Source organism: Rhinatrema bivittatum, chromosome 4, assembly GCF_901001135.1.
Source record: "Rhinatrema bivittatum chromosome 4, aRhiBiv1.1, whole genome shotgun sequence".
Classification (NCBI taxonomy): domain Eukaryota; kingdom Metazoa; phylum Chordata; class Amphibia; order Gymnophiona; family Rhinatrematidae; genus Rhinatrema; species Rhinatrema bivittatum.
In genome coordinates, this window is record NC_042618.1 from 288,296,989 (window position 1) to 288,309,353 (window position 12,365).

At 39.3% G+C, this 12,365-nt stretch overlaps 1 protein-coding gene across 2 annotated transcripts in view; it reads right to left on the minus strand.

Moving 5' to 3' along the window:
• INTS13 (integrator complex subunit 13) overlaps window positions 1–12,365 on the minus strand; it is a 560,030-nt gene that overhangs the window by 471,887 nt on the left and 75,778 nt on the right. For both annotated transcript variants that reach the window (XM_029600167.1, XM_029600168.1), the window contains exon 3: window positions 517–591. In XM_029600167.1, the coding sequence (XP_029456027.1) occupies window positions 517–591 (75 nt within the window). The remainder of the gene's footprint in view (window positions 1–516; window positions 592–12,365) is intronic.

A 12,365-nucleotide genomic window follows, 5' to 3' on the forward strand; every position in this document is an offset into this window, starting at 1 on the left:
TAATGTGGTCACAGTTATAAGTATAGCTGTGTTTGGAAAATTCCATCCATTAACAATTGTTGGGCAGGTATCCCTAGGGTTTTCCATCTTTTACTTATGTGAATGAGTAAAATGGAAAGGGATCTGCAGAATACTTCCAAGGGACTCTGACTGGTCACTGTCAGAGACGGGATACTGTGCCAGATAGACAAATAGTGTGACTCATCAGGACATTTCTTATGTTCTTAGGTCAGACACAGAAGTGTTAAGTGGATCTTTTCATATTTGGTTTTCTTGTAGATACTCTGATATCCTTTGGTGTATAATACATTATTTTCTCTTGTTTATTTGTATACTATACCTTACCTCTATACTGTAACTTATGGTATACACAGCAGTTACAATGTACTGGGCACTATATAAAAATAAAACAAAAATAGCGTAGTATTTGGCCAAAGTCAGTGTTTGGATGCCTGGAAAAAAGTTGCATTATTTTGCCTATTGTTAATTCAAAATATCTCCAATTACTGATCCTACCTCCTGCAAACTCTGCTCTTCTTGCGTCCAGGAATTTAGAACACGAGACCCAGAATCACTCACAATAAAATTCACCTGAAAATCACAAGGCAAAGCTTTATTTATTTTGAAAGGCACATACAAAATAACTTATTAATTACAGTAGCCTCTATTCTGCAAAATTCTTGAGCAGTGTAATTGATCAAATGTGGATATATTCTACAGCATTTTTTCTTATGCTACTTAAAAGTTATTTGGGTCAGATCAGGGCATATTCAGTCTGTATCATGGAACAAAATGGTCCATTTCAAAGAGCAACAAAAAAAGGGGGGCTAGATTAATCTATAGATATTTCACTCGCTATTTTTAATTTATAATTTTTAATTTTTTGTTTTTTAATTTTTAGTGTTTATAGTAATTTGTATATAATTATTTGAATGTATTTATTAATTCTTGGTTGAAGACGACTTACAACAAATATCCATTGCTGAGCGGGACACAACTCAGGTGGAAGTTTGCTTAGCTCTTTTTGTTTAATCTGTTATATACATTGAGCAATGACAGATACAGAACCACTCAAAACTGAGTTTCACAGCAGCTGATCTCCAAGAATTATTAGCACGACCTTCAATTTTTAATACAGCTGCTCCAGTTGTTAGCAGCGACCAATGGGGTTCGTTACAAAAACTTATGCAACGACTAGTTAGAACTAACCTACATGCAGACACTCTTCGTGAATACTGTCGATGTCAGCGTATCGCACGAGGCCTGCGTGTAAACAAAGAACCTCACTTGTATAAAGAAGATCCTGATTTCTTGTCCAATTGGAACGCTATTTAAATAAATGCAGCCTGGATCTTATGATCCTGATTATTAGAACAGCTCAACATAAAGACATTGAACTACAAGAAGAAATAAGTACATTACAAACTGAGATCTTGTCAAAAGCTGCAGACATTAATGCATTCCAAGATCAACTTGACAAATTAAGAGAGTCCATTGACAAATTCCGAACAGATTTACAACAGATGAAATTGGACAAGCTTAATCGGGATGAGAAAGACTATACGACCGGCTCTGTGTATCTCTGGATGTGCGAAGAGAAAGTGAAAACGTATAATCGGAAAGTCACATTTGACACCAAAGTGATGACGCTTCAGGTGAAGAATTGACTAAAAAAATCAACCGCCCCAGGACCTACACATACCTCTACAGGAGAGAATCGTTTTTTAGAATCTCGAGGCCGGGGAGGCCGGCGTCAGTACAGGACCAGAGGAGGCAACAAATCGTGGGCCGATCGCCAGTACAACACACGACAGACCCGTCAACAAACCAACAGGGATCTTTGATTTTAAATTTATCAAGTTTTTCACTTACAATACCACAAATTCAGGTTCTCGAGAAAGGTCTTTCGTTCATACCCACCCCGAAACCTAATCTTTTTGATTTAGAGGTAGCGGTTTTCAAATTCATTCGGAAATTATATTTGAAACAATTTTTCAATAATACCATCAATATGGACATGTCCATTCTAAAAAATAAATCCACATGGTGTCCTCCTGGGACCCCAGACCCAGTAATTCACACTTATCATCAAGTAGTATTACGTCAAATACGGGACAATTTTACTACTCATCATAATTATTCAAATTTGACAAAACAAGAATTTGAAGCTATACAAACATTACGAAACAATAGTGATTTAATAATCAAACCGGCAGATAAGGGAGGCAAAATAGTGGTGAAGGATTGGCTTCAATATAAATCTGAAGTTAAACGTCAGTTACAAGATTCTCACTTCTATCTACCTTTAACTCAAGATCCCACTGAAGAAATTATGCAACAAATAGAGACCATTGTAACACAGGGATCACAAGAAGGTTTTTTTAACTACTAAAGAAGCTGTTGTTTTTAAAACGGCAGTACCCGAAAGTTCCCTTGTTCTACATATTGCCAAAAATTCACAAAAATTTAACCAACCCACCAGGGAGGCCCATTGTTTCCGGAAAAGACTCAGCACTTGAGCCATTATCCAAATTTGTAGACTTCTTTTTAGCTCCTTTTGTCCCACAATTACCATCTTATGTGCGTGATTCTCAGCAAATGATTTCCCAACTTGAACAGATACAATGTGACACTACAAATATCTCTCTGATAACCTTGGATGTGGAATCCCTCTACACGTGCATTCCTCAAACAGAAGCAATAGATATTGCTTTTGAATATTTTGAAATAAGACCGCGCCCACACCGAATTCCGTCAGAATTTCTACTGTCTTTACTAAAATTGGCATTACAAAAAAAATTTTTCGCATTTGAGCAACAGTTCTTCCAACAGATACGTGGCACCGCCATGGGGGCAACCATGGCGCCAGACTTAGCCAATCTTTATATGGGTCAATTTGAAAAGGCATGGATAAATAACAACCCTTTTTCTCATTTCATACGATCATGGCACCGGTATATAGATGATATACTCATTCTGTGGCTTGGCACCAAAAATGACTTTGAAACTTTTTTTAATTGGTTAAACTCTTTAAATCAACATCTTAAATTTACATCGAATTTTCAAGATCAGAAAATAGTTTTTTGGACATTTTGATAACAAAAACGGCAGATGGTTTCATTACAAAGTTACACAGAAAACCTGTCAGTAGTAATACTTTATTACATTTTACTAGCGCACACCCAAGACATCTTAAAGAAAATTTGCCAACCGGCCAATTTTTCAGAGCACGACGTTTGTGTACAACCATGGAGGATTTTCAACAACAATCAAGAATGTTATCTGCACGATTTAAAAATCGGGGCTATCCCCTGCTTTGTATAAAAAAAAAGCATACACTCGTGCCAAGCACACACACCGTGACTGGCTTTTTTTGCCTAAATCAAATATCACAGAAGAATCAGACGTACTTACATGTGTCATTCCATTTTCTTCCATGGCTCCTATTGCCAAATCCATTATTGTGGATAATTGGCATATTTTACAAAGTCATACAGTATTTGATAAAACACCATTATGCACATATACTCGTGGAGCAAATCTAAAAGACCAGTTAGTACCGACGGATTCCCTACCACAGATAAAAAATAGTGAATCGGGCTCTCATCAAGCATGTGGCCAATATGTCAGGTTATGATGTCACTTCAATACATTTCGCCTCTATTGATTTCACATTGCAATTACGATCAATAACCACTTGTTTGTCTGTGGGCGTAATCTACATGATACAGTGTCCCTGTTTGAAAATATATGTGGGCAAAACGAAACGTTCTTTAAAAATCCGCCTCATAGAGCATCGCTCTTGTTTAATACATGGTCGAGTCACTGCCCCCTTGGTGCCTCATTGTCAGGATTTGTCGCATACATTTGATGAGCTACGGGTTTGTGTTTTGGAACAAATTACTCCATCATGGAGAGGAGGAGATTTTGATCGCCTACTTCTTCAATCAGAGCAGCGGTGGATACACCGCCTACAGACTCTTCAGCCGCAAGGACTGAATGCAGATTTAGATCTACAGGTGTTCCTCTGACTGATTTTTAAATCAAACACGTCATCACGTTACCTAATCCCCATTGGATGCGCCAGCATCTGTTTGGTCTGTTAAAATCTAGTGCTGAATTCATTGAGTGCTGTCTGTCTTTGTGTATCTACGTGAGAGACCAAGAGGTCCCGAAGTAAGGATAATTCTCTTTTGCTCTGCTGACAGATAAGGACATGAAACTTTTTTTAAAAAAAATTGTTTATTGATTTCTCTTTGCTTAAATAGTGATACAAAATGACTGAAGACGCGATATAGAAGATTTTAACAGTATACGCTGCAAATAGAAAAGTTTAATTGTATTTGCATTGCACTGAGACGACGGACTTGTGAGAAGTTCTTCATACAAACTTTGTGATATTTTAGGCTCCTGATGAAGCTGTTTTCAGCGAAACTTCGGCCGCAGTAGAGCCGTGCTTCAAGTTTGTCACTCTGTCTCCGTCTGTAATGAAGTTACTGCATCTTTAGGATTACAGCAAGCCGGTTCAAAAGACACTTACTCATAAGAGTTTTTTGCTCCCTAATAAAAAGCTGTCAAAGCTAAAAGAAAGCTGTCAAAGCTGTGTAACTATTGAGTGAAACTGCAAATGATTGAGAAGACCGGGCGCTCTTTTCACATTTCAGAGAGATGCCGTCAGGCTTGCTGATGCAGTTTTACTTCCACCTGAGTTGTGTCCCGCTCAGCAATGGATATTTGTTGTAAGTCGTCTTCAACCAAGAATTAATAAATACATTCAAATAATTATATACAAAATACTATAAACACTAAAAATTAAAAATTAAAAAACAAAAAATAAAAAATTATAAATTAAAAATAACGAGTGAAATATCTATAGATTAATCTAGCCCCCCTTTTTTTGTTGCTGATTGCCCTTTTGGGTTTGCTTAGCTCTTTTTGTTTAATCCATTTCAAAGAGCAACAGCAAACATCATGAACATATATTAAACATAAAATGACAGGAGTCTGGCACTGTCTTCGAAAGCCTATGCTTCAATAAATTGGTTAGTCTATAAAGGTGCCACACGACTCCATTCATTTTTTGCTACTAATTTGCAGAATAAATTTCTAATTTATTCTGCAAATTAACCTCCTAAGTTATTCTGTAGGTTCTAAGTTATTCTGTAAGTTACACTGTAAAAATAAGCAGCCACTGCCTTATTTACTGTTCAGTTACATGTGAACTGATGTGATATCTTGATCGAATGTCAGTATACAAAAACTAAACAAATAAATAAATACATACATCAGACTAACATGGCTATTCCTCTGAACATATTTACAATGTATCAACAATATTGTATATTACTGCTAAGGATAATTTTTTTCCTTTCCTTTTATCAATTTTAAAAAGGGACCTGTCAGGATTGCTAAAACAGGAATTTGATAATTGCCAGTTTTTGTTTGTAATCAAGGTGCAGCAGTAAAAGTAGGCAAATTGAACCAAAAGGATTCCAGTGGGAGCACAGAGGAGAGGATCACCTTGCTGGTGGCTGAAAGGAATCAGTACGTTTTTGCTTGGGACACTGTCTTTTTCAAACGTATTGGGGCAAAGTTAACTATTTGGGAATATTATTTAGTGTGTTTGTGCTTTTAATAGTCAGTAAGGCAGCGAATAAACAAGTTAGACTGTTTGTATTTTTAAATGGTGAGTCTATAAGGCAGCTAGTAAGCAGAACTGAGTGTTGTATTAAAAAAAAAAAAAAAAAATTAGCCAGAAGCTAGAAATAAGCTAGGAGCAGTGTATACCTAAGTAAAAAGGTTGAAAAGTTCAGTTCACTTACTCACCTTGGAAAGGTGTTGAGGTAGTGTGATTTGGTTTGATTAGGGACCAACATTTGATAATCAAGAGAGCAGTGAGTCACTCTGGCTGAGTAACTGAAGTTAGACTGTTTGGACATCTGGACTGTGCTTCTAGAATGGTATTTTTTAAACAATGACCATGCCTCTTGCACACTTTTTACTTTTTTAGTTGCTCCTTTCAATTTTTTCTAACAATTTTTCTCATTTTATCAAAGTTTCCCTAAGTTTAGCAAGAAAGCCGTGGATTTGCATACTGTTCCTCTTCCAGTCATTAATTCAAATTTGATCATACTATGATCACTATTGCCAAGCGGCCCCACCACCGTTACCTCTCTCACCAAATCCTGTGCTCCACTGAGAATTAGATCTAAAATTGCTCCCTCTCTCGTCGGTTCCTGAACCAATTACTCCATAAATCTGTCATTTATTCCATCCAGGAACTTTATCTCTCTAGCATGTCCCGATGATACATTTACTCAGTCAATATTTGGATAAGTGAAATCTCCCATTATTACTGCACTACCAATTTGGTTAGCTTCCCTAATTTCTCTTAGCATTTCACTGTCTCTCTCCCCATCTTGGCCACATGGATGGTAGTATACTCCTATCACTATACTCTTCCCCAACACACAAGGGATTTCTACCCATAAAGATTTGATTGTGCATTTAGTCTCATGCAGGATGTTTATCCTGTTGGACTCTATGCCATCCCAAACAAAAAGCACTACTCAGCTTCCCAGATGCTCCTCTCTGTCATTGCGATATAATTTGTACCCTGGTATAGCACTGTCCCATTGGTTATCCTCCTTCTACCATGTCTCTGAGATGCCAATTAAGTCTATGTCATCATTCACTGCTATATATTCTAATTCTTCCATCTTGCTTCTTAGACTATACCATTACCTTCTTTCTCTGATATATCTGAAAAATGTTTTGTCTCTTCGTTTTACCTCTTTGGCCATCCTTTATTCTGCTTGACCTTTTGCATTCCTTATTTCTTTCGTCATTTCTCTTAACAGATAACAGTATCAAGGCTTAATGGAACTCCATCATTGCTCTCTGCTTCACTGGCAGTGGGAAAGGGGGAAACGGATTTAGACAGCAGCCAACGAGGGCCCCGACGTTTATGGTTTGGGGAATAAACAAATACGGGGGTAATTTGCCAAGACGGCTTTTACTACCCTTAATCATTAAGCCTGATACTTTTGATGCAGCTCCATCATTGCTCTCTGCTTCTACATCAGGGATTAGGGAAAATTGGATTCCTACAGCATCCGAGGGCCCTGACTTTTACGGTTTGGGAAACTGGTAAGCATAACCTGCACAGTGCAGCAGATCTTGGCATAAGCTTGCTGGGCAGGATGGGTGGATCATTTGGTCCTTTTCTGCCATCATTTCTATGTTTCTAATTTTAACAGATATTCTTCCCTGTGTTCCTTTTTTTAGGGATCCTTAATACTTCTTGAACGCTGTTCTTTTTGCTTTTATTTTTCCAGCCATCGCTTTACAGAGCGAGATCCGTTTCATTTTCCTCTTACTCGTTTACTTTTCTAACACATAGTTTTGTGGCTTTTATAATAGCTCCTTTTAACTTGGCCCACTATTGTTCAACTTTACCCATTTTCTCCCGGTCTTCCAGTTCTTCCCCTTTTCTGCCCTCTCTGTCCTTAAGTTATAGCCTAGGATGGCTGCATCCCAATCATTAGACTCAGTGAACCATGTCTCCATAACAGCTACAATGTCCAAGTCCAACTCCATCATTAGAGTCTGCAAGTCTGGGATTTTGTAACCCAGACTATAAGCATCTGTAGTCATAGCTTTCCAGCTGCTCTTCATAGCCACCCTTTCTGCTTTTTTGAACTGATTGATTTTGTTACTTCCTCTTCCTTCTTCCTGTTTTGCTTAGGGGTGACATGCCAGATTTTATTTATTTTATTTAACATGTTTTGTATACCGTCATTCGGTTTTGCCATCACAACGGTTTAGAGGAAAAAAATATATAGGAGCAAAGTAACATTAGGGTTTTAACAGATAGTATCAAAGTTGAAAAGTTAGGTAACATTGGTGGAAGTAATATTAGGGTTAGTTAATATATAGAGGAAAAATATTCTTGAAAGGCTGTTGTAGGTTTCGTGGTTGTGTTGAGATTTCATGGGTGGACCGGGTGGTATCTCTGCTTTCTTGGTGTTGTCTGGTTGGGAGTCTGTTGGTGTTGATGATTAAGTGCTTCTGAGAAGGCTCTGGTAAATAGCCAGGTTTTTAACTCTTTTTTGAAGGTTTTGGTGTCGCATTGAATTCTTAGGGGTAGATTTTCATACTCCGCGAATAGGCCTACTTTTGTTGGCGCTCCAGGCGCAAACAAAAGTACGCTGGATTTTAGTAGATACGCGCGGAGCCGCACGTATCTGCTAAAAACCTGGATCGGCGCGCACAAGGCTATTGATTTTGTATAGCCGGCGCGCGCCGAGCCGCGCAGCCTACCCCCGTTCCCTCCAAGACCGCTCCGAAATCGGAGCGGCCTCGGAGGGAACTTCCTTTTGCCCTCCCCTCACTTTCCCCTCCCTTACCCACCCACCCGGCCCTGTCTAAGCCTCCCCCTTACCTTTGTCGGGGGAGTTACGCCTCTGGGGGCGGGTACGGAGGGCGCGGCCACGCCCCCGGACCGCCCCGGGCCATAGCCACGCCCCCGTACCCGCCCCCAAAACGCTGCCGACACGCCCCGAAAACGCCGCTGCGCTCGATCCTGCCCCCAACACGCCCCCCTCCGAAAACCCCGGGACTTACGCGAGTCCCGGGGCTCTGCGCGCGCCGGTAGGCCTATGTAAAATAGGCTCACCGGCGCGCAGGGCCCTGCTCGCCTAAATCCGCCCGGTTTTGGGCGGATTTAGGCAAGCAGGGCTCTTAAAATCCGCCCCTTAGATTGTAGGGTAAAGAGTTCCATAGAGAGGGGCTGGCGATGGATATAGCTCTCTCTCGGGTTAATGATAGATGTGTGGTTTTTGCGTGAGGAATCTTGAGGCAGCCTTTATTCATTGAACGAAGGTTCCTTTTTGGAGTATGTAATTCAATGTGTTTGATTAGCCAGTAGTTTTGCTGTCCAGCTATTATTTTGTGGAGGATTGATAAAACTTTGTAGTCTATTCTGAATTTTATTGGGAGCCAGTGTAAGGAGATGAGAGTTGGTGTAATATGTTCTTGTTTCTTAGTTCCTGTAAGAATTCTAGCGGCTGCGTTCTGCAGTACTTGGAGTGGACGGATGGTAGTAAAAGGGAGGCCAAAGAGTAGAGCATTGCAGTAGTCTAGGTTTGCAAATAATAGAAGTTGCAGGACTGTTCTAAAGTCATTTTGTGCGAGGAAAGGTTTAAGCCATCTAAGTGTCAGTAATTTGTGATAACATTCTTTGATTTTATTTATGTGTGTTTTGAAGGATAATTCTTTGTCAATTTAATTCCAAGGTTTCTAGCATGTTCAACACGAGAGATTATTGTTTCAGGGTTTTCTGTTTTGAGTGGTTGTGCGGGTGAGTTATTGATTTTGTCAAGGATGATTAATTCAGTTTTCTCTATTTTTTTTTTAATAATTTTATTTTTATTGATATTCAAACAAATAACATTGAACCAATGTATACAGAAAAGATCAGAAAATATTATTTTCTCAAAGATTTAACGATATATAAATGTTATCATAAAGAATAACCATATTTATCTGAATATTATAGGCATACGTCAGGGGACATTAGATTAGAGCAGTGTATAGGAAACAAACAAATAAAAAGGAAAGTAACTGCATAATCGTTTACATCTTACTTAATGTCCAACTCCTTCACGAGGATTCTCAGGAGTGTGAGTCTAAATACTGTCTCAGTTGACCCTCTTCAGTAAAGATATATCTATTTTGGAAAACAATTATACACCTGCAAGGGAATCTTAGGTAAAACTTAGCACCTCTGGTAATGACTTCATTTTTCATCTGTAGAAAAATTCTCCTTTTTTCCTGCATTTTTCTAGTAATATCAGGAAATATCCTGATTTGCTTCCCATAAAATAAGTATTGCTGTTTGCGGAAATATAATTGAAGGATCGAATCTCTATCTGCTTGCTGCACAAATGTTACCAGAAGTGTAGCTCGGCTTTCAATCATTGTCTCAAAAGATTTCTCAATTATATCAGAAAGATTATCCAATGATTTTTTCCTCCTGTTCCCTTGTATCCTGTTTAAAGGGAAGATATATCATTTTTGAAATCACAGGTAATGATGTTTCTGTATAGCCCAGTATATTTATCAAGTAACTCTTAAAAAGGTCTTTAGCTGGTATCCATCTCGTCTTGGGAAAGTTAGTTTTTCTCAGTTCATTTTCAAAAAGATCTATTTTCTTTACCATATTCATATCCGATTTAATCAGATTACTCTGAACTTCTTTAATCTCTTTTACGTCAGATTCAATCACATTTACTTTAACTTCTATCTCAGCAATAGCTTTTCCTTGAGATTGAGCTTTGCTTAAATTTTCTTTCACAAGCACAGTCAGATCAGTAACAGCTTTATTTAAACTAATTAAGACCTTCCATACTTCCTCTAATGTGATTTTTACTGGCATTTCCAACGAAGGGGACAACTGGACTTGTATTTCAGGCTCTTTCTCTCCTTCCTCTGAAGGGCCACTCACACCATCCGACCTTGAAACCTCCTCATACCGGCCCTTGGAGCCCAGATGTAATTGGCTCACCAAAGCTATCGGCTCCATGCCTTTGCTTCTCAGGGCTATCGGCATCCTCAGTGGTAGATATTCCCTCGACGGTCTAACCCGGGTTTCCCCCTCTCCCTCTGGGGGCCCTTGTGGTGGAGTCGATGGCGTTGGAGCTCCGGGGCTCAGGGATGTTTCCTCTGCCTTGGCTCCTAGCGGCTGCTCCCCCCTGGTCTCGCCCGCGGCACCTGCTTCCGGTTCAGATTGCGTGGTTTTCCCGAAGGCTTCTTCGATCCTCGGCTGCCTCGAAGGTACAGGAGTAGAGGTGGCATTTTCCCGCACTTTAGTTTTGCGTTTTGTGTGCGGCATTATACCGCTATTTTCTCACCAACGTTCACAGGAAATAATCACAAGAAAATGCAAAAGTTACAGAGGCTTCCTCGGAGCTCGGTTGCCTACGTGCTCCTATGCAGCGGCCATCTTGCCCCCTGCAGTTTTCTCTATGTTTATTATGAGTTTTAGATTGTATAGACATTGTTTGATTTTTGAGAGATAGAAGGTTATTTTCTCATAAGTTTCTTCAAGCGTATTCTGAATTGGAACCAGTATTTGAATTCAAGGGCCACCTCCTGCCACCCCCACTCCCTAGTTTAAATACCTAATAATGTATGATCTGAATTATTCACTTAGCTTCCTCTTTCCTGCCATTGACAAATGTAGGCCATCCTTACCATATAAATCTTTTATTGCTCCATACACAGCCCCAGCCTCCAATGTATCCAAATCCACATTCTTTACACCAGATTTTGAGACAGGCATAGAAGTTATCTATATGGCATAACTTTTCCTTTCTCTGTCCATGAACAGGTAAAACTTCTAAAATGGAAATAATCTTTGCCATGATTCTAATCTTTTTCCCTAGATTTTGGAAATCTTTCTGTACTTTATGAATACTGTTCCTAGCAAGGTCATTGGTCCCCAAATGGATAACATTGATATCAGAGTTCTTACTTTTTTCTATAACTGTGTTGACCACCTGGTTATCATTTCTGTCAGCTGAGGATCCTGGAAGGCATTTAACTGTTGTGTCCCCATCAAAATGAGTTCCCAAATTAGTTCCTCTGATGACTGAATCTCCCAGCAGAAGCAGCTTTCTTTTATGACATTTGATCATGCCGAAGGGTTTCTGGGTGCATTGGGTGATTACTTCTCTTTCAGATATCTTTTCATAATCTGTTACTTGGACTTCATTTTCCAATGCAGAAAATGTATTATTTAAGGGTAACAGTGGAGAGAGTGTCACTTCATCACAGTCCTTATTCTACCAGAGCCCACTGTAGTCCAATTGTTCCTGGGATTCTGAATCCTGGATGTCTGACTTCTGTGTGTGTGTGTGTATGGGGGGGGGGGGGGTTTACCCAAGTTGCTTCATAGTTGGAGAAACTGGGTTCTCAGAGTCACAAGTCGTCTTCTACCACAGCCCACTGTACCTGGGTTTCTGACTTCTCTGTAACAGTTGAAAGAGATATTCTGGATGCTGCAAGGAAGAGGATATTTCTATCCTGTATAATATCTCCTTCAGGGGCATTAGCTCCTTATTCATGGCAGACAGCTGAAGGCAAATTAGGTAACCCTTACATCTCCAAAAGATAGACGTGGGGACAAATCACAATTGTTAGACTGAATAAAGGGTATTTTGCTAATAGTGACTAAATAGTTAGTTGAGAGATTGGTACTTCAGGCCTATATTATCCAATTATCCTAGGTCTTTGTAAGAAAGATTTAAGGAAACAAACACTCTAGGGGTGGAAAGGACTAAACAGCACAAATAAGCACAATA